General features: G+C 37.1%; 2 protein-coding genes across 3 annotated transcripts; one reads left to right on the top strand and one right to left on the bottom strand.

The window, feature by feature from the left end:
- Window positions 1-622: 622 nt before the first annotated feature.
- LOC131311797 (F-box protein At3g07870-like) lies at window positions 623-10,447 on the top strand. Of its 2 annotated transcripts, none has more exons than XM_058339370.1 (3): window positions 623-725; window positions 1,211-1,380; window positions 8,936-10,447. In XM_058339370.1, the coding sequence occupies exon 3, from the start codon at window positions 8,989-8,991 to the stop codon at window positions 10,138-10,140; it is 1,152 nt and encodes a 383-aa protein (XP_058195353.1). In that variant the 5' UTR covers window positions 623-725; window positions 1,211-1,380; window positions 8,936-8,988; the 3' UTR covers window positions 10,141-10,447. The 2 variants fall into 2 exon arrangements, with proteins under 2 accessions (XP_058195353.1, XP_058195355.1); XM_058339372.1 differs by lacking the exon at window positions 623-725 and adding an exon at window positions 733-896.
- An 11,431-nt stretch (window positions 10,448-21,878) lies between these two features.
- Window positions 21,879-22,538, bottom strand: LOC131309615 (uncharacterized). Its single transcript, XM_058336223.1, has 2 exons — window positions 22,017-22,538; window positions 21,879-21,962 (listed from the first exon to the last, which is right to left on the bottom strand). Exons 1-2 carry the CDS (start codon window positions 22,536-22,538, stop codon window positions 21,879-21,881), a joined length of 606 nt encoding a protein of 201 aa, XP_058192206.1.
- Between the last annotated feature and the right edge of the window lie 1,968 nt (window positions 22,539-24,506).

A 24,506-nucleotide genomic window follows, 5' to 3' on the forward strand; every position in this document is an offset into this window, starting at 1 on the left:
ACATGCAATCTCGGATTGATTGCGATAACAATTTCACATACTTACATAGATTGCTAGTAAATAACGCAAGGGTCGTTCTATATTACTAACATTTAACACGGACCTAAAGTTTTGTTTGTGACGTGACAGTAGCTCGGTAAAGCTTTTCAACTAAATTTTTTTTGATGGGAAGTCGTCATATTTCTCACACCAGTCAGATAAACGAGTCTTTGGAACTCAGTTCCATAATCAAATTCTTAATTTGAACTTTTAAAGTGGAATGAAAAATATTTCTATTCATATCAAAATGAAGAAATAACAAGAGATTTGCATAAGAATTAGAAGGTATAACAACGGTACTCTCAATTTGGATTAGAATTAAAACAAATATTTGTTGGGTAATGATTTTCGCACTATTTTTTTTTTTATAAGTGCACTCATTTTCTTCTCTTTTAGTAATAAAAAAAATACACATTAAAGCTTGATTAGAAGACCAAAAATTGAGTGCCTTTAAAAAAAGAAAGAAAGAGAAATGAGAATAAGAAGAGTTTCGGGTAACAAATTAAAAATATGGAAAACTAGTGGGGTGAAACCGTTATTTCAAGGGAAGGAGAGAATAAGGGGAGCAAGGTCGCACTCCGATAGTCAAAGCAGAAGACTCTGTCTGAATCAAATGGTCTCTTTTTCTATTATTAGTTACTATCGCTTATCGATAGCCGTGAAGAAGATGGGTTCCCAATTATAAGGTACTACCCATTTTGATTCTTCTTCTCTCTCTCTCTCTCTCTCTCTCTCTCACTTCAAGAACATATAGTTATGGTGTATCTATCTGTATCTATTCAGCTGTGTGTTTGTATCTGTTCTGGTGGTAAACAATCTAATGTGGAATCTAATTGCCTTTCGAAATCACGAATTGGGTATGTGTTGTATGTCTTTACGATCATCGTTTTGATGAAAAGGAATTGGGTATGTGTTGCATGGCTTTATATCTTGATTTTTGATGTCATACAATTTTTTTTTTGTTTTTCCAACTCAATGTTGTGTCTTTGATGAAGCTGTGGCTAATTTCTAGTCTCTGGGGTCTCTTCATCTGTTTCAACTGGCCGACAAAGTTTTTTCTTTTTAGTTGAAATTTATTTGGGTTATTGAGTAATGGTGTTAATCTGCTTGTTACTTTAGGAAAGAATTCTCATTGAATCTGTATTGCTGTATGCTGGAATTTTTTTGACAGGCAAATCTGGGAATCAATCCTACCGTCACCGGGGGTCTAATTAAATACGGGGCAATGCCCCAGGTGGACTGGCCCAACACAGGAATTGATCGCACGCAAGTGGGAGTCGAAATCAGGCCAAAGGCTTCCTGAGACCCGACTGGGGTAATTGATAGAGTAATCTGTATACGGTAATTGGTTACCTTTTATTTCTATGAGCATGTTTATTCTAAGTGGAATTTCAAGTATGCCTTGAATGGGGCTTATGTATCTTCTTTATTTGTTTGTTTTTCTAGATTGGTGATTTGGAACATTATATTTTGATTTACATGAGCTGTTGGTGGTATCTGTATTATTTTTGGAATCCACTTTAACCGTAATTGCTTCATTGATGGTACACAAATCGGGTACCTTTACAAGTGTGGCCCGGTTAACAATTGAATGAGCATCTTTGTCAACCTTGTATGCTGACTTCTAATTGCAGTTGAAATGTAATATCCTTGAGGAATGTTGTAGGATTGGTTTGTTTCGGATAGAATCTAATGCATTCTTGCTTTCAAGGAAACTTCCATTTAGCCGACCTGCCATGGCAACGCAATCCCATGGCTGGAGTTGCAGCTTTCTGTTTCCATGAAAACTAAGGGAGTATAATTTTTTGGAGCTTCGTGGATGTAGTTTCAATAGAAGCAGCAGCATTCACATAGTATCAAAGGCACGTGGCGCCTAGGCACAACAAGGCACAACGAGGCGGAGTGTTGGGGTCTCAAGAAGAACGAGTCGACAGAACAAAGGCGAGGGGTGTAGGGTATATCAACGGGCTATTCATATTATTAACCACTAGATGAGCAAATGAGATTACCTAGCTGTTCATTGTGCCTTTAGAATAATATGTGGAGTTAATTCCCTACTTCAAATTTATATGTATTTAGTCATACCAAGTTCAAGAGTAACAGTTTTTCCACCCTTAGTGACTATTGGTTTAAGTCACTTCCATGGATAAAGGTCGCTTATTATGCACGCCGATATAAGTACAAAGAGCATCCATATCAAATTGCTTCGTTATTCATTATGACACTTTTTCAAAAGAAATGAGAGCTTAGATGGGCCAATTACATTACCCAATTAACTCGAGGTTTTTGCATGCAGGATAAATTGGTAAGTACAATAACTATACAAAGAAATAATATTACTACATTTGGTGTATAAGTAATCTTGTGCCACAAATATATTATTACGAAATCTTTCATCGGACATGCAAAGACAGGCACATAAAAGGTTGTACACCTTTGCAGCTTGTATCTGTGCTGGCTTTTGTGTCTAGTTGCAGTCTTAGGTCGAGAGTCTTCTAATATTTTGAAATTATGTCAATAAATGCGAGCTACGTGGTAAAAATGATTGGAACAATGTGCACGGAAGCTTCTCTTTTTTACAAAGAAAGTTGAACTTACCTTTCTAAGAATACATAATGCACCATATGTTGATCCCTACTTGCGGACATTGAGCTTCATCCAAAATTGTAACAACTCTAGTGATGTACTGATGTCATGATACTGTATATTATTTTGTCTATCAATGGGCCCTGTAACCATATCAATTGATAATTTTGAAGTTCTTGGGGTCTTCAAGGAGTTAACTGTGGAGGACAGTACTGCCAGTCTACCACAAAACTCATTGTAAAATCTAAGGCATATATAATTGCTTTTATTAAGTTCGATTACAACTAGGAAAACCATAACAAATTATATTGCTCATCCACAAGGAACATCCGATGAGCTTAACTTTGAATTTGCCCATCTAATCTTTCAAATGAAGGATTTCAGCCACGAATAAAACCTTATGGGGCCGTTTGTTTGACTGAATATGCACATCAGATTGGACTATACATACAAGGTGACCAAATATCCAATTTTCGTTAAAAATTTTACATCCCGGACTGAACATGCCTTGATATGTAATCCCTCACAGTGTATTATATAAGATACCATCTCTATTATGAATCCGAGCTCTATTAACCTTGTGATATTATATATCCGGTGGGGTTATAATTATATATCCCTTCACTTCTAGTCCCCGTCAAATAAACAGGCCTATTTGTATGATTAGTAATTCGGTCATATATTTGCATGTATAGCATGTATATTAATGTTTGTTGACGTAACTAGTTATTTGACACCTGCGATAATTGGAAGTGGCCCAACTATATTTAGTCAAGGCGGAATACTGTAAAAACGGATTTTGTTAAGCATATATAAGCATGAATCCATGACCTTCAGCCTCTAAAAGAAACTTTAAGAAAGGGGTTATGGAATCAAAACAGAAGTATAGTCTCAGTTTAATTGACTCCAAAACTTACATAAGTCGTATGTTTGAGAAATTTTATATGAAAAAGTTTTACTTACTTGGCACTTAAGCATCACTCTTAGGAAACTACTTCAATCAAAAACCCATGGGCTAAACATTCATCACCAAAGAAAACTTAAATACAATCGAGAACTAATTAAGTCAGCCCCTTGAACCTTTTTGTGAAATGAGGTATTTGCTTCAAATTGGCTTCTATTGTAGTTTCTTTTTGTGTGACATGTTTGCAATCACTATGCTTGAGTTGCAGTCGTAGTACTTCCTCATAACTTCGCTAACAAGTTCCTTTCCCCTTGGAATATCGATATATTCTAAGCTAGGTGCATTTTAGTTTTTCTTGAAGACATATTTTGTAGGTTGCGTCAAAATCAAGTTGAGGGTATTTCAAAAGTATGAGTTACAGTCTTTTTTAATGAAACCTTTTTGTTGGCCACGAAAGCAGGTTTTTGCTCACATTTTTGCCGTTATTAACCCAATACTTGATTGTTGTAACACTTGAGCTGTCAAACCTGTCATATAAATATTTTTTATTTCTATCAAATATTCCTTGCCAAATCTACATGCCGTATGTATTTAGTCATCTGTAAACAACCACCGTAGCAAGAGACTCATATAACTAAAGTAACCATACAAATCTATCCAAGTGGGAAACAACCACCCTAGCAAGAGACTCATATAGCTAAAGTAATCCACAAACAAAACAAGAGAAAGGTTGTGCTTCTACATGTAAGGAGCACCCATTTCTTTGTTCAGCTTACATAGGTTTCTAAATTAGGGCTCTTGAAAAGTTTGCTTATTCCTCTCTTTCCAAACAAACCTTTGAGGGCAAAGGAACTTAGTAGCATGAAGCGGGTGCGGGGGTAGGGGTGGGAGCGGGAGTGGAAGCACCTAGAAGCTCCTAAGGTTGGGAGCGCGAGCACCTAAGGAGCGTATATAGATTATATATAGAATACATACATAAAAATTCTTTAAATACGTAACCATTGCAGGAAAAGTGATACTTATTGAGATTTTTCCCGGTCTAAAGGGTAGTTAATGGAAGTTAGATATTTTCAATTTGCAAAACTTCTTGATTGATATGATTTTCATATTCTTATTTCTACAATGGCATTACTCCCTTAACAGTAAGAGTATAACTGCCTTAATGGCCGATAAGCTCACATCTTAGTTAGGAGCGAGCTCCCGTCAAGCTTCCATCTTGGGAGCGACGATTCGAGCTCCCATCTTAGGAGCACACCCATTTTAGAAGGATCCTGTTACTAAGCAAAGGAATGTAGGCTGTAGCTGTTCAAACAATTTTTAGGTCTCTTTGCGTACTGACCGAGTACCAACCTTGGCATGACCCGGTGAACTGCAGTTAGAGTTAATTCAATTCCAATTACTCACTACCTACCTAGCCACTTTCCAATAAAAGAATGCTATGTGTCATTCTAGGCGATTGTTAATTATTTCCCATCCGTCTTTGCCATGGGATATTATTGTTGGGACAAATATTACAATGAATCACCAGATATTGTTGTTAATTATTTCCCGTCCGTCTTTGCCAAGGGACCTTGGTGGACCAATTTCATCTGAGTACCACCCTCTATGAAATTGGAATATCTATATCCGAAGGGAATGAGATTATCTTTCTATTTTTTCTGCTAGTATTTTCATTTGTCAGGACTCAGGAGATCCAACTTGAGTCTCTTAAATAGGGAGACAAATAGTTATTGTTCAGCCTGTGTGGTAAGAGACTGTTGCGATATGGAAAGATATATAACGAGGCTGAAATCACCGCCCAAAAGGCAAGATGACTACCATTTAGGAGTTGGCAAACAAAGAGCCTAGCCTAATGAAGTCTGTCTGATATCCTAATAGACTTGGTTACAAACAAGTAACAAGCTCCCAGAACCTCACGAATTGAGAGAACAGCTAAAAGAATAACTATGGTTACAGTCCTTCCTATGCTCTAACAATCTTTTCCCTCATGTTACCTTTTGACCTTTTCAATTGCCTTTTTCTTGTTTCTTTCCTTGGATAGGGAAATCTTTGTCTTTTCCCTAACGTCTTTAACTTAATCGTGATGTGGATTGTTTTTTTAATAATTGGCTCAGTTTGTTGTTTTGGGTCACGCAATTCATCTTTGATTTTGATTTGTTCTTTTTATGTACCGGGGTCTACCGCAAGAGCTCGTTCCGCCCCTTTGTGTTACTAAACTTATGGGTTTTGCCAAAACTAGCCTTATTTAGATGGACCGATAATAGATACACATTAGTTTTGAGCGTCTATGAATAACGAACTTCGTTATTAATTATTCAAATTGTTTTACATCGTTCAAAAGATCTCAATTCGTAATTTCGAACAGCATTATGAGTATGAAAAATTATTCGCAAAAGTATGTTACTTTTTGTCCGAAGTTAGGCACAACGACCCAAAACGGACCAACAATTGGGCAGAGTGGGAGTATTGGAATAATTATCTTTAGCAACGAACATCTTGACAAGTATTCACAATTCCTACACCAAGGAAAACACCTTATACATTCGTTAACGAATAGTTGCATCACATCCACTAATATAGTGTGTGTTAGTAGTTCAGCACTTCCCCATCATGATCTAGTTGCTCATCCATTTATGGTTAACCCCATAACCCGTGTTATCTACCATCATTTTTTTTTTCTATTTGTGGGTTGTCGTCTGTTTCTAGATAGTCCGTTTTATCTGTCAGAATGTTATACTTTGATCATGGTTATTTTTCTGTTCACGTTTTTGTTTTAGTAAGTACAGCCATAGAGTGTGACAGAATTAAGAATTAATGCACATATGAAGTTTGTTTGGTGGTATCAGTACAGTCGGTTTTCAACCGTTGAAGGTTGGGTTGTATTCTTAGGGATATCATCTGTTGTTGAGTAGCTATGGACCATACCAGAAAATTGTGCATTTTTTAATTTTGTCATTGGTTCATTAAGAGGCATCATCTAGGTTTTAAGGAAGTCTTTTCTGCCAACCGGCAACCATATTAAAAAATGATAGCACCCCTGCGAGGCATTTACCTTGGTGAAGAGAGGCATGAGCATCTGAGGCATAACCTTTCCATGGTTTGAGTTGTGATATTTAGGAAACATAGATACATATTTAAGGTGGAAAGCTGAAGTCTCCTACAATAACGTTTAAATTAGAACATTTTGAATTCGCTTAAATGGCCTTGTAAGTTAAGTTTCTTGAGATCATTATAGGGGAGTGCCGTTGCAGAAATTACTTTTACTTTACGGATTTTTTAAGTTGCTGGATTTGTTTTGCACATAGAGATCTTAGTACTCTCTTTTCTGACTTAATGTTTGTCTTTGCGTGTTCCCATGTCAGATTTTCAAACCAGGGCACAAACTGGTTTGATCCATTACCGAATCCACCTTAGATAGTGGAACCTCTACCGTTGGTCTTATATGTCTATATGCCGATTAGATACAACCATAACGGTATAAAAGCTGACTCTTTATTTAGACTTTCTGTAAAGTCTCTCTCTTTCCTTAGAATCAGTCTGCAGATCATTGATATCAGCGCTGTATTATATGGATTTGATACTCTCGTAAGTTGTGGTGTGGTGGTTTGATGGCATTGAAATCAAGAGTTTGGTGGTCTCCTTCGGTAAAGTTTAACTATAGTCTGCTATTTCATTTGGCACCTCTGACTGGTCCTTCGAGTGTCCGTAGAGCGTCATGAAAGTTTCCTGGCATATTTAGAGCATTTTTTTGAATGGGCAGTGGTTAACAGATCCTTTGCGTAGGATGTTTGATTGAATACTATTACTATTTGGATAATATATTGGTCTTTTAAGTTATGGAAGGCTCTCTAATTTTAACTAGCGTTGTGTTTTACTTCTCGAAGAAAACTTTCATGCAAAACACATGTAGAAACATATTTTTATCATTTCCTCCAGCGTGCCATTTCCTACAGTTTTGGACAATCGCTTTGTCAGCATATCAGCATCGTATCTTTGCTACTTAGTTGTCAGAAATGTAAGTAGTTTGTTATTACATGTCTTTGGCTTCTGAAATTTTGTACATGAGCCGGTTGAGCAGTCTCTCTTGCAGCTCTTGCCTAGAGTCAGTTGTGTCGGGTGGGGGCGCACAAGCTGCACAACACAGACAGACCCTTCCTTTCTGTTTCCCAGGCCACAAAACCACCGGGATCCTGTGCTGCAAACCAGAGCCATCACCACCCAAACCCTGCATCTGAGCTTAGGAATTTTTTTGCCATCGGTGCAAGATATTTTGATTAACAGCTGAGAAGGGGCAATTTTTGTCAGTATATGTTTTCAGTATTGAAAGTGTGCTGAATACGCGTTTGCCATAACACTTCCACGTAACATAGTCAGAAATCAGCGGACGTGTGCTGAGAGTGAATACCTGGGACCTGTGCTGAGCACAAATGAACTTACTGTTGGTTTACTATTTGTTGTGAAGGTTCCTTGTTTTCTAGTTGGAGTTTTACGGTTTTTGCAATTGACAAGTATTCTCTTATTTTCGCCAAATGGATGTCAAGAGTGGTGCACAGATGCAAATCTGATAGCCTTTATTTTCTTTCGTATCATCACTTTGCAAGCTTTCTGCATTCAATTATTTGCATCCAATCTCGCGTACATGCCTGGAAATCAGAGTGTGTTTGCCACTGTCTTCCGTAGATCTTTCCCATGTCCTTTTTTCATTGGTTTATAGATCTGTATGTTTTGCCATACTTTTTGCACTCTTCATATTTTTTGCTATGGAACCTTGAACTTTCATTTTCTTTATGCCATAACACTATTTTCACTAAGATAACAAGACATTAGCCTCCTGGCCTTTACCTTAGTCTCTGATTGGATTCAAAATTCACGAGCTTGGCAAGAAAGAAAGTGTCCATTTCCTCCGAAGCTGACAGCAATCACTAGTGAGCACTAAATACATTTGCGATGTATTGACTCTCACTGAAACCCATTGAAACCCTGTGAAACATACTGAAGACAGTTACTTGTTTCGGCACACATAAGTATCCCTGCATGAAATGTTTTATGCTTTTCTGGTTACACTAATGAAGTTAAACTCCCTCTGTTAACAAGTTTGAGTACCGTAGAAAATTACTACAGAATAGTTTGTTATGAAAGTAATTACACAATGAACAAGTATTGTATTGCAAAGTTAGTTGCGGAATGCCTCTTTAGTTTACTTAATTCTTTTGATGCATGTTGGGTGGTTCAAAACATTCTGTAAATTTCATCTTTGCGCGATATATATATATTACAGCAATACCTTATGTACTGTTTCATGATTACAAAAGCCATTTCTATTTCATCTTGTCAATTTCTCTTCTACATCCGGCCGCCTTTCGGCAGAAATTTTGTTATTCTAATTACCTTTTGTCTATGCTTCAGCATATCCTGAGGGTTATACGTGAGAAGGATTTTCGCAAGATTCAGTTTTATACATGAAGAGTCTTGTTCAAATGGACTCAAATCAAAGAAGCTCAACCAATTGCAAACGCCAAGTGAACAGGGGAGTTTTGGATTTGCCCCATGAGATGATCTCCGAGATCCTTTGTAGGCTCCCAACAGAATCAATCTTGATATGCAGAGTTGTTTGTAAGACCTGGTATGCAATAACTAAAGATCCTTGCTTCATTAACACACTTGGTAATTCACATTATCAACCTACCCGGCTCATTCTTAAACCACTTCCTTATGAGGACATTGGCCGTACTCCATACTATCTGGTATTAGTTGATATGGAAAAGCACAAAACTAGACGTATACCTCTTGAGAAAATGTTTCAAGAACTGCAAATTACGTGTTCTTGCAACGGTTTCCTCTGCATGGCTCCACCAAAGAAGCTAGATCCTGTGGTGATCTACAATCCCATTACAGGAGATCGTTTGATTCTGCCGCTGTCAAATTCAAAATCAAAAGTGTCATGCCAAGTGGTTGGTTTAGGGTTTGATGCCTCAACTAATAAGTACAAAGTTGTTCGAGCATACACTGGTCTTTCTTCTAGGCGTAAAGTGAGGAGGTTTGAGATCATTTCACTTGGAGAAAGTTCGTGGAGAGAACTAAGTGCCCCTCAACGCATTGTTAACCGGGACAGTTCGGGCGTCACATTTTTGAGTGGGGCCCTTTACTGGACAATGAGCAAGGGGACTAGCACCATCGTTGTTCAATTCGACTTAACCGATGAAAAATTTCGCGTTATTTCTTTTCCGAGGTATTTTTCCTCCCGCCATGTTTCTCTGGGGTTGATAGACATCAGGGGGATTGTGACTCTGGTACAGGGCGATTCAAACACTGTTAGGTTATGGAGAATAGGGGATGGCGAAGGTGAAGACGAGCTCTCTTTCTACTTTTATATCTCATATGATACCCACGTGAAGTGGGGTGGTGGATTTTCATGTGCATTTCTTCGTCAAATAAACCAGGAGAGTTACTTGTTACAAGTGGGATACTGGAACTCCCAAAATGAACGCCTGGAGCACCTTACTCAGTATTTTCCCGATAAGGTACAGTTCTTGGATCTCAAATTACGAGGCCTTCCAGATAGCTTCAAGACTGTGTGTTTTAAACCTAGTCTTGTCCCCTTGCCCAAGTGACTTGTGAATAGTGATGTTTGTTATAGGCTTCGACTTCAGAAGATCGTCGTGTGTGTTGTTAAACTCACCTCTTCCTTTTTTGCTTGTCCATAGGGTTAAAAATAATGGTAAACTGGGATGTTTAAAGTGGTGGTTTGTTTTTATTTTTTTGCTTATCATGCATTAAACTGGGGTGTTTAAAGTGATGGTTTGTTGTTAATTTTTTTGCTTATCATGTATCTGCTATTGCACAGTCTTATTCTATCTCAGGGATTTTGTATTGATATTAAAAGAAAGTGTTCTGAATAGAAGACGGTCCTTTATTCTAGATCAGTTTTCTTTCTTCTGATTTCCTCTCCTTCTATACATATATTTGTTGGCAGTACAATAGTTTTTTTTTTTTTTTATAACTAGATATCCGGGCCAGCTTGCATGAACCTCGACTATTCCGGGGCCCCGAAGTTACTGTTGGGCAAACCCTCCAATGGCCTTTGAAATGTTTGGTCTCCATAAAAATCGAATATGGGACCTCATGGCGGTACAAAAAAAAGGTTCAATTGTATGGCCTTTTAGTTTGTTCTCAGGGTAGTGGCTCAATTGGATGGCCCCATATTTGTTCTAGGCCTTTGTTTGTTTGCTGTTTTTTTTTTGTTTAAAAACTTTTTGGGACATGTATCTGAACCTTTGGTTTATCTGTATAGTGATGTCCTTCTCTTTCAAAAAAGAAAGTGAAAACACATACGTCCCAGATTTTGTTGTCGCGCTTAATTTAGCAGTTTGATTAACTTTTGTCGACTGATGCTAAGTCTGTTTTGATTGTTTCTTTGGAACATCAATTTCGACCTAGTGAAGCTGATGATGGGTTTGCTCAAAACATGACACGAACGATGAAAAATCCTCGCTACGCCGCTTCCTCCGGTGGGGGGTAGGTCAGAGAGCTCATAAGTACTCCAAACTAACTCATACTGGGTGACTGTTTGCGAATCACTGACTCACGACTCAGCCACCGTATCATCGTAACGATTATGACTTCATACTCTGTTGTACTCAACATATTATTTCTCATTTGAAGATCATATCAATGCATTCATCGGTTTATCATTTTAGATGCAGTAATTGTACTTATTTTCGTCCGGAGACATTATTGAAGGGTCAATTTTTGTGGTGGGGATACGTACGAACGTGAGTCCCGTCGTGGGTGCTCTCATAGGACTGAACAATAATGTTTCATGGCTCTTGCCCTGCTTCCAAACACGACCTGGAGCGATCAATTGCAAGTTGTGAGAGGACAGGACAGATGCTACTACAATTTAGCTGGACATCCCATTATATTAGTGTAGCTGAGTAAATGGCTCCGGAGCACCCTCTCGTGGTGCAACACGAATGTTTGAGCGAAAAGTTACTGGACACCTCATGACGTTCCAAATAAACACTCGTACATTTCTTGAGAGATGACTCGGTGTCTTAAAGTATGATTCAACTCATTCACAAATATGATCCAACGACACGCACACACAAAGAATGCGTTGGGTCATGCCCGTGGGAATGGGAATTTATCCTACCCCACCCCCGCTTTAGCAGGAGTGGTTTCCCAAGAAATTTTCTGGGTTTGGTTTATTTGTTTTTTTTGATTAGCTGGGTTAGGTTTAAGTTTGGGTAAGAAGTAATAAAAATTCCAAATTGGGTTGGGTTTGTACTATAAGCTCGCTCCTCTACCCGTCCCGAACCACCCCAAATATATTTTAATCATAATTACTATTTCTTGAAAATGTTTGGATTTACGAAGTTAGGCACTCGAATTTTCGAACGCTTGTTCTTTCTAAGGTTGCCTTTTCATAAAGAAAGGTGTGGGTATAGTTGTATTTTATCATCTTCCGTTAGCTCCGTTTGGGGGTTTTTTTTTTTGGTGGGGGGTGGGGGTGGAGTTTGTCAGCTCTGGTAAGGGAGTTTTTTGATATTTTAGAAACCTCAAGGGAGGTTAGTGAAATTTATCCTTAGAAAAACTAACTCAAGAATTAAGTCAAACATTTGAACGACTGTAATAAACAACGACAATGTCCTTAATTAAGGCTCCGTTTATTTCGATGTAAAATGTTTTTTTCAGAAAACAAACTTCAAGTTTTTATTTTTCAGTGTTTGGTTGGCAAATGAAAATATTTTAAAAAATCAACAAAAATAGTGTAGAGAGAGAGAGGGAGACTTAAACGGTAGAGAGATCTTGGAATGTTGGAATTGAACGTGGATCAGGGCTGACGATCGAGGAAACTGAGCAGTGAGAATTGCAGTAGAAGACAGTAGGTTCATTTCGAAAAATAACTTACGGAAGATTTAAGGGTAAGTCATTTTTATCCAATTGATGGAAAATATTTTACATGTAAAATGTTTTCCTAATTTTTTACACAACCAAACACCGAAAAATAGGTAAAACATTTTATTGGAAAACATTTTACTCCCAAACAAACAGAGCCCAAGAGAAAATGTAAAAATACGGAAACTCCCTAAACGGGAGCTATGACCGTCCGATTGCGAAGCTCTGTTATTTTCACGTGAACGTTGGTCAAGACTGTCCAGATCATCGAGCACTCGCACAGTATCTTTTTTATGTGAATCTTATTTCACTTTTACGGGTGAGATGTCAAAGATAGACTTTTGATCGAGAGAATGGCCATTGTTCTTCATGAAAGAGGAAAACTTGTGTATTTCAATGGTCCCGAGGTGTAGGTACGTTGTCAAATTTCGTGTTTCTACGCATTCTTGTTTTTCTCTATTCGTTTTTTTTTGTTCTTGTGTGATTTATGTGATTCAAAGGTTTCAAGATCCGAAGGTTTTGTAATAGAATGCGTTGTGTTAGAAAAACTGTGCTGCAAATTCTGAACTGTTGGCGAAACCTCCACAAATGCTGAAATACGCTTCGAGTAACGACTATGTCGCTTTCCTAAAGACAGTATTTCCCCCCACCAAATGATATGCAAAGGGTTACAGCAAACCTACCTTCAAGATAAATCGAAACCCGAACTCGAAGTTCTTTCGGTTTGTGTTTGCACTAACGAAAACGGACAGAATATCTGCTAGACAAATATAAAGAACCAAGAACCAATATTCTATTTCTGCAGAATAACAGAATACCGGTATGCCTAAAATTCTAGGAAGATAATGTGTAGTGAGAAAGCAATCCAATATGAAATTTTTTTTTGGTGTAACAAATGACTTTACAAATGAGCCTAGTTATAGACTTATAGGCACTATTTTGTGAAAGGTTGTATCTTTAGAAGAAACACACATTACGAAGGGTCATGTCTTTTAAAGAAACTAGTTAGAAAAAATCATGTCTTTTAGAGACAATTTGAAATTAAAAGTAATCGTTCCTCTTCGAAGGTACCCTTTCATAAAATATTTAATTAGAAGAGTCATGCCTCTTGGAGGCACCCCCATGTTTCGCATCCTTTCTTAACAATCACATCACTTCCTAATAAACACATCCCAAACTAATGGTGTGTGATATTCATTCATAAAAAGTCACACCTAATGTGAAAAGGTATTGCAATCTTTCACAAAACAAACGTCTCTCAACACATTTTCAAAAATAACCCAAACTAAAACCCATTATTTAGAAAATCTCTAACACGTTGTCCAAATCCTAACACCAAAGCTAAGAAAACCATCAATTCCTCCACTTATTTCTCCAAGGCTCTGGTTGGATTGCACACTTGTAAATGTATTTGAAGAAAGAAACACAAAGAGAAAGGAAGACACATTATTAATGATAGAAAAAGCAAAACTATGTCTTCCATTTTCCCAATCATTTTCTTTTTTCCTTGTTTCTAAAGTACTCTAAAAACCCCATAATGGAATTCAAAAAACATGCACCTCAGCACCTTCAGGTTAAGAAAATCCCATAATTAACTTGCCTTCCTTGTCTTTTCCTTGACTTGTTCACTTTTCGTTGTAGTTCGGCCCCAACGCCTACCCACGGAAGAGAGAGAGAGAGAGAGAGAGAGAGAGAGAGAGGCATGCATGACTAAGAATTGCCGAGAATAATCTCGAGCCAGTTAAGCATCAAATGCATTATCATGCACATGGGCAAAGCCCAACAGTACTTCCGACGAAAAAGTTGAAAGAAAAGAACCAAACGAACACAACACTACTAGCTAGTGACCACACATTGGCAAGGCATATCCTCAGAGACATCATGTGTCCTATGGATGTTGGGCTGAAATTTTGAGCCACAAAAATCATTCATCTCTTTGAAAATGCCATATTGTTTTGTGACATCCTTTCACTTTCATCATCGACGACTTGGAATTATCATGCCACCAAGCTAGTGACAGACGCCATATTTGTGCCAATCGTACTTTTTGGAGAGCAATTTGTTCATGCACCCTCACCAAATTAAGGTTCGAGTAACTTTACCCGCATACATTTAATTAATGACCGGAATCATTTATGTCTACGAATTGATTTCTTGGAAGTTCATATAAGAATCGAGCTCAATCGGTTAATAAATGTAAGAGCCCGTCTTGGATAACAATAGTCACACTTCGGTTAATAAATGTAAAATAAAAAACAGCACATATAACGAATCCTGACGAGCTACTGTATAACCCGCAATATGCCTCATCACATGCAGTGAATTACGTCAAGCGAGGACGAACAAAATTGCTCTCCATAAACTTTTTTACCTTTGATTATTTTGCCATCAGCTAGCCAGTTACTATTATAAGTTTCTTTCCTTGTTTGGGCGGGATAATTCATAGGGTATCTCACTATCTTTCTGCTACGTACGATGGAAAAAAAAAACAGAAAAGGTCATATGTTTGTCCTCTTGGCTCTTGCAATGTACTACTACTGTTCTACGAAATACAGTACATTTCTTGTTTGTTCATTTGTTTACAAAATCCGTCTCCAACATTGTCCAATCATTAGATAGTTTTTATTTATTTATTTATTTATCAGCACTAGTTAGTACTGTAGTAGTATAATAAAAGTAAAAGCTACTACTAAAAGGGAAATGTACTAAAACAGGGCAGATTAGTTTCTCACAAGTTGTGTATTTCGGGTTTTGTTAATATTTTACGGACTACTACTTGTTTTACTGATTTGCTTAAAAAAAGTAAGAAATCCTTAATGGGCTGGGCACACTATATATATATATATATATATATATATATATATATATATATATATATATATATATAAGCCTGGCCAGTCACTCCATTCATTATCAATTGATTTTGAGTTGGGTGCTTTAACACAAATAATAGTTGTAATAGTTTCGATGGAAAAATATGCCCATGGAAAACTAGTTACAAGCCAGTACAATAATCTGACAAGGTGTGGTTTGAGTCATAAATTGAAAGCGCATTTAAGAGTAATTATTCAGTAGTCTTTGGAGCACCGGCGCCCTAACAAATCCATCACATATTTCCGTAAGCTCCATACAATAATTGTTCCGCATTTAAACGTCCATACATCTCCCGGAGTGTGAAATTTCCTACGCGTACTGGTAGCACGAAAAAGGAAAATAAACACGTGGGCCCTAAAATGATCAAGAGAATTTGTACCCTCAATTTAAGCCAAAAGACCAATCAGATATAGTATCATCTAATCTTAAATTTTCAAGTGTAAATTATTCCTTTATTTGTTCTTCCATTATGTGTTCTGTGACAACTATTTCAAGCAACTTATATTTTGTAATTAAGCCCTCTCGATCATATACTATAATTGTACCTATTAACCTTTTTTGTTACGGATAATTAAATGGGGAAGTATGTTGTCACAAACTAGCTAGTGCAAAGAATAAAACAATGATTAAGCATTAATTATGTCATAAAGAATTTGGATTTCCCTATCACCATGACTAGCTAGTGGCTAATTAATCTTCTTCCACTGTATTATGGTGGAGATGAATGAAGCCTTAATCAAGTATATAACTACACTTTCTGTATTCATTTATGATTAATAAAAATGGCGATTGTATAACTTTCTTTCTTTCTTTTTTTTATGATTCAACCCGTGACTGAAAATACACACTACAACAAAATGACTTTTTTGTGGAAAAAAAAAAAAACCGATTTTGTCGCTGAAATATCAGATTTCGTCAACAAACGTATCAGTGAGGAAATATTTCGCCACCGCGTTTCATCGCCTGATTTTGTGACGGGAGGAGCATGATTAAGAAAAATAACCTAAAATTTTAAGATAAATTTTTATGGGGCCCTTCAAAAAATCAACTCCAACGACGGATATCAGTAGTTATATTTTTTGAATTCGTAGTACTCAGTTTTGCTTTTACGAATTCAAAAAATATATCTACCGATACCCGTTGGAGTTGATTTTTCATAGGTCCTCATAAAAAAAAATTAAATTTATAAATATATTTCTACATTTTTGTGCGATGAACTTACGCAATAGACCTCTGCGGTAGTAGACTTTCTGCATTTTTCTGTTTTCCAAAGGGCAAATTTCACTGACCTCCCCTGAGGTTTCTGACACGAACAGAAACCTCCCCTGAGGTTTCTGAAATGACACTGCCATCCCCTCATTTACCCGACAATACCAAGGGACCCCCCTGCCGTAACCTTTCCGTTAGAAAATGGATGGAAAAGGTGATGTTGTACTATACTTTTTACAATACCCATACTACTCTCATCAGACTCTTTACCCCTCTCATTTATAAAATATAAAATACAAACATTTCTACACTTTGTGCTCATTTCACTTTGAGATTTTATCCTTATTTAAAAGGATTCATATTTGTTAATTTTCTGTCAAACTCTTGTGAATTATTGGTTCGTCTTGATAAGAGGAATTGAAAAAAGTAAAAAATTAAGACTTTTACCAAATATTTTGAGAAATTCAATATTTTGGGTAAAAGTAATAAATTTATACTCTTTTGATTCCTCTCGTTGAGACAAACCAATAATCCACAAAAATTTAACGCAAAACTAGCAAATACGAAAAAAATTCAAATATGAACAAAAATAAAAAAGCCTAAAAATCCCACAACAAGCCTGCATGAAAAAATTGAATATGAATAAAAACTAAAAACCCTAAAAATCCAACAAACAAACCCACAAATTTTTTTTTCGTGCGGGCTTGTTTGTGGGTTTTTTTTTAGGCTTTTTAGTTTTTGTTCATATTTGAATTTTTTTCGTATTTGCTAGTTTTGCGTTAAATTTTTGTGGATTATTGGTTTGTCTCAACGAGAGGAATCAAAAGAGTATAAATTTATTACTTTTACCCAAAATATTGAATTTCTCAAAATATTTGGTAAAAGTCTTAATTTTTTACTTTTTTCAATTCCTCTTATCAAGACGAACCAATAATTCACAAGAGTTTGACAGAAAATTAACAAATATGAATCCTTTTAAATAAGGACAAAATCTCAAAGTGAAATGAGCACAAAATGTAGAAATGTTTGTATTTTATATTTTATAAATGAGAGGGGTAAAGAGTCTGATGAGAGTAGTATAGATATTGTAAAAAGTATAATACAACATCACCTTTTTCATCCATTTTCTAACGGAAAGGTAACGGCAGGGGGGTCCCTTGGTATTGTCGGGTAAAGGAGGGGAGGGCAGTGTCATTTCAGAAACTTCAGAGGAGGTTTCTGTTCGTGTTAGAAACCTCAGGAGAGGTCAGTGAAATTTGCCCTTTTTGAAAACAATTAGGGGGTACAACCGAATATCCTTGAAATCACGTGGTTGGGCGCCAGCCCCTGGCTATTTTGTCCAGGCAAAAGTCGGCAAGTGCCAGGGGCAGTAAAAACATACTCCTAGTAACACACCGTTATTTCCGAAGGATATTAAGGTGCCCCCCGGTCGACACGTGCCCAGTGTCAGCGAAACCCTTGCACGATTGGACCTTGTCGTGTGAAGAGAAGACTGTGTTCTTGCCCAATCACGTGGCGACACAGCATTGATTAGGGTTTTACCACGACTACTGTTTTGACAACTGAAATGGATTCAGATCAGAGCGTTAACGATCCGTTTCTTGCTGGGAAAAAGAAGAAGAAGCTGACTATTCGAAGTCCATTGACAATGAAGCTGGATAAAGGAAAAAAAAACCATGGTCCATCCCGAGTGGTAGGATGCGAGAATGTGAGATGATGACAATCATCTCTCTGTAGAGCAATGCAAAGCGGTCGATATGATCTTTCATCTCGACAATTGATAACTATGATTTTAACCGAGTAATGGAAAATTCAAATTTGCATGAGCTAAGATTCGATCCGAGTCGTCTTTGTCAAGATGAACGGCCGGATCGGCCGCTCTGCACTTGCTCGGCAGAGAGCTACTCGGCAGTATCCCTTGATCCTCGGATCCGGTTGGATGCCCCCATAAGTATGGATGTTTTATATTAAAAAATAGGTAAATTATAAAAAATAAAAATAAAAATGAGGTGGTTTTTTTTTAATTTTTCCACAACAATTTACTAGTTTACTTACCATACAAATTGGTTTTACATATCATTTGCTATAATTGAACTTACTAGATATATGATCATACTAATTACCACAATGTATGACCATGCTTACAACAAATATGTATAGCCATTCCTACTACGAGAGGGATTACCAAATTTACTTAACACCTAAACTACGAAAGGGGTTCAACTAACGTTTGAGATTAAAAAAACGGAGTCCAACCGTTGAAGAAAAATGGGGGCATATATGGATGCTTTGAAACCGGATGGGGGCATTATAGATGGAGCATAGTCTATGGGGACCAACCCCTCATGCATACCGCTACTATACCGATTGTTGCGTTGGACGACCTTGTTCGGTTAAGGGTTCTGGATTTTGAATTCTAATCATTATCATATTTCTCTCTTCACTCATTATTCCTAACTCCAATCATTACTCTCATTTTTCTCTATATCTTTCTCCAATAATTACCCTTATTTTTAATCATTATTCTATTTTTCTCTACACTCATTATCTACAATTCCAAAATTCCAAAACGAATAGGGTCAGAGTTCTTCAAGGACTTAGTGAATTAAGGTGATGATATTTCGAGAAGATGGTAGTTGACGAAGATTGACAATTTGTAATGCTGCTTACCCATCCAAGAGAGGTTTTTTTTTTTTTTTTTTTTTTTGATGTGGCCAATATTATATATATCAATAGAGAGTTTGAGGAAAATTACTAGCTTAGCATCCAAAAAGAGGTTGACATTTCTCCATAGACTCGAACCCAAAACATCTCAGATGGGTTAGGACATAGGAGCCACATAGCTAGAGAGGTTGGAGATCGAGGCCCTAGCTAGATTCTGATCTTGTCGGTGTACGTAGCCTTTGAGGAACTTTATTTGCTTTCTGCTACTCTATATTTTCGATGCACAAAAGGAAAAAAAAAAAGAGATGTGTTACAATAGTTGATACTTATATTTAATCAGTTCTTATTTGACGTTGTATAGTACTCCCTCTATCTCAAATTTTTGCGTGGTCTTCAATAGTTTTACGTGTAATTTTTAATAGTCTATATCTCTTAATATATATTATTTAAAATGTGCAATATAGATATTATTTGATAAATTTTAATTATTTTTGTAAAATAATGTTTTCAAAAACATAAAAATGATATATATTGAGAGATATAGACAATTAAAAATTGCACGTAAAACTGTATAGGACCAAGAATTTGGGACGGAGGGAGTATAATACCAAGATGTGGTCATTAATTCTAAACTTGTCATATGGCATTACTCTTAATAGAATAATAAATAAATAATTGAAGCTATGTGGTGAAGGGGGAAAAAAATCAGGTACTCTCTGTCTCAACAAGAGAATTCTAAAAAATACAAGATTATGACGGAAAGCCAAAAAAAGTTCACTAAAGAAGAAAAAAAGTATCAAGCAGCTGTTTTATTTGTCTAAAGTGCCTGCTTATTTGAATTTTTCCAACATCAGTCCATTGGTTTTATACTTTCCCGATTCGCCATGTTGAGACGAACGATTAACCCCGAAAAATATGACGAAAAGCTAAACAAAAAGTAAAAAATATCAAAATAAGTTTCAGACTAGTAAGTTTACAAGAACGCAGCCCAATTTTTTTTTTTTATGGAATCAATCCGACTCATTAAGGGAATACATAACTATGCATGTTTCACAAACTCGAACTCTTAAAGAATTCGGAAGTGGTGGATTTAATCAAAACCAGAGTAGCCATGTGGATGAAGGCTAAGTTTGACATCAAAATCTACACAGTGGAGGATTTCAAAGGGTATTTGGATGGGGTTCGAAAAGTGAAGTTGTGAAGTGAGCAAGTAAGTAAGTGAGGTGTTCTTATCCAATCTTGGTTGGATATAGTGTCAGAGTGTAGCTCTCTGTAATAGCTGTGTATTAAGGTCAAGGTTGTAATCGATGTACCCTTTCGAATTCAATAAAAAGTTTCGTTTGCTGACCAAAAAAAAAAAAGAATTCGCTTTAACTGAAGTTGAATTTGTCCTTTAAGTTCATTGGTGAAGGCGAAAAGGGAAATACGACAGATTTTTTTTTCCTGTCTCCAAAATGAGAAGAAAAAAGAAAAAAAAAAAAACGTAGGACAGAAAATGTTTTGGAAAAAATGAACACACACAATGAAAGAGTGCCTGTGTGTACAAGTATGCATTGCTGCGGATTGGAATGTTGTAAAGGTGTTTGCTTCTGTTTTTTTGTATTTGGAAATAGGAATGCGCGCATAGAACTGGCCGGGAAATAATACTTCTGGGGTATTCAATCCCTACAAAGTCTTCATGAAAAGCGAAAATTGACAGCATTAGGGCAGACATTAAAAAGCCTAAATTAATCCGCGGCACCATTAGCTTTCCCGAACAGATGTCGCGCGGATTGTACTCGGCTGGAACCTCGCCAGCAATATTGTCCTGCGATTGGAAACGAGGTGAAACAAAGGGTGATCGTTGTTTCCCACTTGCTGCAATAATTGGACAGCATGCTGCACCACAAAAGCCTGGATGAAATCCGAGTTACCATTAATTAATTGTCAGATGGATGGCTTAGATGCTGCACTACAACCCTGTAGTGCGGCTCTGCACTCCAGAAAACACAACATAGGACTTATGCAGTCTCCAGCGAATGCTTCAAATATTAAATTTTTTTGAAAGATTTGAACATTTTGCGAGGTTTCAAGTGTTTGATCAGCAGTCTTCAAGCACAAAAAATCACCATTTAAATTTTTTTTTTCTTCTTCTCAAACATAACATATACATATGAGTTACATTCTTGAAATATCATGGTGCTATAAAAAGTAATTTGATATTGCCGAGCAAAAAAAAAAAAGTAATTTGATATTTGAAGAGTTTGTCAATTTGGTCCCTCAAATGGCAAAGATATATCTCTTCTTTTCGCTTTCACATGCTACTATTAAGGAAAGATGACGAAGAGACTAATAATTGACCATTGCTGTAACTATCCATGAAACCGAAGTGAAATCTCATTAAGATTCAAGCGAGAGAAGACTCATTATTTAGGTGTTTTTTTTGGGTGTAACTTTTCTTTTATTTTTCTTCTCTTTTTTGGGTTGTGATGAATTTTTTAGTTCTCCCTTTCCTTTTACTCGATGTACCCTCTTTGAGTTTAATAAAATTTTCTTTTGCCCAAAAAAGAAGAAGATTCAAGCAAGAGAATGAAATTGTTTGAGAGTGGCGCAAACCAAAGTGAAATCTCCATTAGGTTGACATTTTTTTTTTGCTCGGCAAACGAAATTTTATTGCAAACTCGAAGGGGTACATCAAGGGCTCAATCACAGTAAGTAAACAGACTTACGCGATAAAGCAGAAAACAGGAAATAAAAGAGAACACTTGACTTCAGCCTCCAACAGAACATTGAAGGACAAGAACCTCACCTAAACACAAAGCACTCTTCACAGTTTTAACAACCTAATTCCATCCAAAAAAACCTTAAATTCCTCCATCGTATACATCTTAATATCGAACTTGGCCTTTACCCACATAGCAACTCTAGTCTTTACCTTGTCAACCACGACCTCAGCTGTCACCATTGTATTGTTAAACACATGCTCATTTCGCACCAACCATAACGACCACAACGTTGCAAAGAAGGAAGTTTCCCAAAGGCTTTTCTCCAAATTTCGGAATTTAGAGTCCATCCACCACCTTAGATGGGCATCTAGAGAATCGGGACAAACCCATTGAACATGCCACCATTCTAAAATTTGAGACCAAACAACCCATGAAAATTGACAGTGCAAAAACAGGTGTTGTGGAGTTTCCATGAGCAACGAACATAGGGGGCAAGAAGAGGACTGTCCCTCTAAGATCATATTTCTGCCCACAAGCACCGACCTCGTAGCCACCTTGGATTGAACTGCCATCCAAGCGAAAATTTCCACCTTAGGAGGGCAAATGTTCTTCCAGAGGCTTCCAACCCCGGACTTCCTGACTGCCTGCTGCTTTCCCATTGATTGTATACCGATTTGACCGAGAAATGATTATCTGAGGACCATCTCCAATTCAAGGAATCACAGCTGGACGATTGCTGACTGGAGTACTATTGATGGAGCTATGCTTTGTGTTTTATTTTCCAAACATTTGCTGATTAAGGAGGATGCTTATGGGTAGATTGTAGGACCATTTTTCCACAATCTCTCTTAAAATTAATTAGTGTTAGGGAGGGTTTCAATTAAGTTTTTTATTGCATTCGACATCGCATCTGCAAGTCTGTTTTTAAAGCGATCACAGGAAATGATATTGTGTAATCAAAATCATGGGGCCACTTCTGACCCAAATGTAGTGGGCTTTGTTTTGGGTTCTTAGGTGTTTGTATATAGTTGGTTAGATTATTGTTTCTTATTTTCCTTGTATTTTGGATGGTTTATTGCCAACAAATTTCAGGGTCTAGGGTGGCATATTATTGTTGGGGCTGGGCTGCCAACATAGTTGATCAGATGCTAGAATGGATGGCAACAAGTAGAGTATGGATACATATTCCATAACCGATCCCCAATTGGAGGGTCCTTCACCATCCTCGCTCCGATCTCCATTGAGGATATTAGATAAAGAACCAAACTCATCTTCCAAAGGAGATCGGAGTTTCCCCGAACATACCCATATCTAAACAAAAAAAATATAAAAAGTCAAGAATGAAAATAAATTGGTATTTCTAATTAGAAATATAACTATACTCATATATATGTAAAAAGGTACACTACAAGAAAATCGTTCTATAGCAACGGTCGAAAGCGTTACCAAAAAACCCAAAAACCGTTGGTAGAGACCCGTTTAGGCTATACCAACGGTTCGGCTAAACCGTTGCAATATATTCGTTGCTATAGAGGTATAGCAACGGTTTTGACGAGCGTTGGTACAGATTTTTTTTTACCAACGGTTTCATTAGCAACGGTTATAACTGTTGCTAAAGGCAATTTTCATTTTTTTAAAACCAACCACTGTGTGACGTAAGCCTCCACGTGGCGCTGATGTGGCAGCCACATGTCGCCCGCGTGGCGTTGACATGGCACCCGTGTGGCAGCCTACTTGGCACCCGAGCCCATGTGGCACCCACGTGGCAGCCTACTTGGCACCCAATCCCACGTGGCGCTCACGTGGCGGGCAAAATATTCTTGCTCCTCCTGAGAATCGAACCTCCGACCTCGTGTGTGCGCGCGCGCGCGCGAACCAATTGTGCTAGCCTATAACTTGTAAAAAATAATACACCTTTTAATATTTATACTATATTAACCGGTTTTTTTTAATTCTGTTTTTTTAAAATCCGGTTTCTACTTACGGTTAATGAAAACCGATGCTATAGACCAGTTTATAGTAACAGTTATTGAAAACCGTTGCTAAAGGTCAGTTTTTAGCAACGGTTAATGAGAACCGTTGCTATAGTCCAGTTTTTAACAACGGTTAATGAAAACCGTTGCTATAGTGTTGTAATTTACTAACGGTCACATGAAAACTGTTGCTATAGACCTGTTTCTAGTAACGTTTTGTAAACCGTTACTATACATTGTCTATACCAACGGTTTTTTTAACCGTTGCTAAAAAACCGTTGGGAGATCCTGAATTTCTTGTAGTGGTATAACCGGGTATGAGGCAAGTACGGGTATTCGGGAGTGGGGATTGCAAAATCATACCCGCTCCATATCTGCCCTTTCATCTTGCAACAAATATGAGTAGGTTAGAGGGATACCGATATCAAATCGATCCGGATTTGGCATAAACAATAATGCATTATTCTCTTCACTTTTCAAAAAATTCCTTCTAGATTTTCTCTAGTTCCAACATTCCTCTTTCTATCTCTCTCCACTTATTACCTCTACTATTTTTCAAAAAAATTTCAAAAATCAAACCAAACACAGCATAAATATATACATCTAGGTCTACCAATTACGAACGCAAGATTGTCAAATCATCAAGTGGGAGGA

The sequence above is a fragment of the Rhododendron vialii genome, chromosome 12a (genome assembly GCF_030253575.1).
Source record: "Rhododendron vialii isolate Sample 1 chromosome 12a, ASM3025357v1".
NCBI lineage: Eukaryota > Viridiplantae > Streptophyta > Magnoliopsida > Ericales > Ericaceae > Rhododendron > Rhododendron vialii.

What these genes read in the sequence shown, in the direction of transcription:
- LOC131311797 (XM_058339370.1), top strand. Translation starts at nt 8,989, where the DNA reads ATGAAGAGTCTTGTTCAAATGGACTCAAATCAAAGAAGCTCAACCAAT.
- LOC131309615 (XM_058336223.1), bottom strand. Translation starts at nt 22,538, where the DNA reads ATGGGAAAGCAGCAGGCAGTCAGGAAGTCCGGGGTTGGAAGCCTCTGG. An exon ending in ATACGATGGAGGAATTTAAG is followed by an intron (nt 21,963 to 22,016) that starts GTTTTTTTGGAT and finishes CTTTGTGTTTAG; the next exon opens with GTGAGGTTCTTGTCCTTCAA.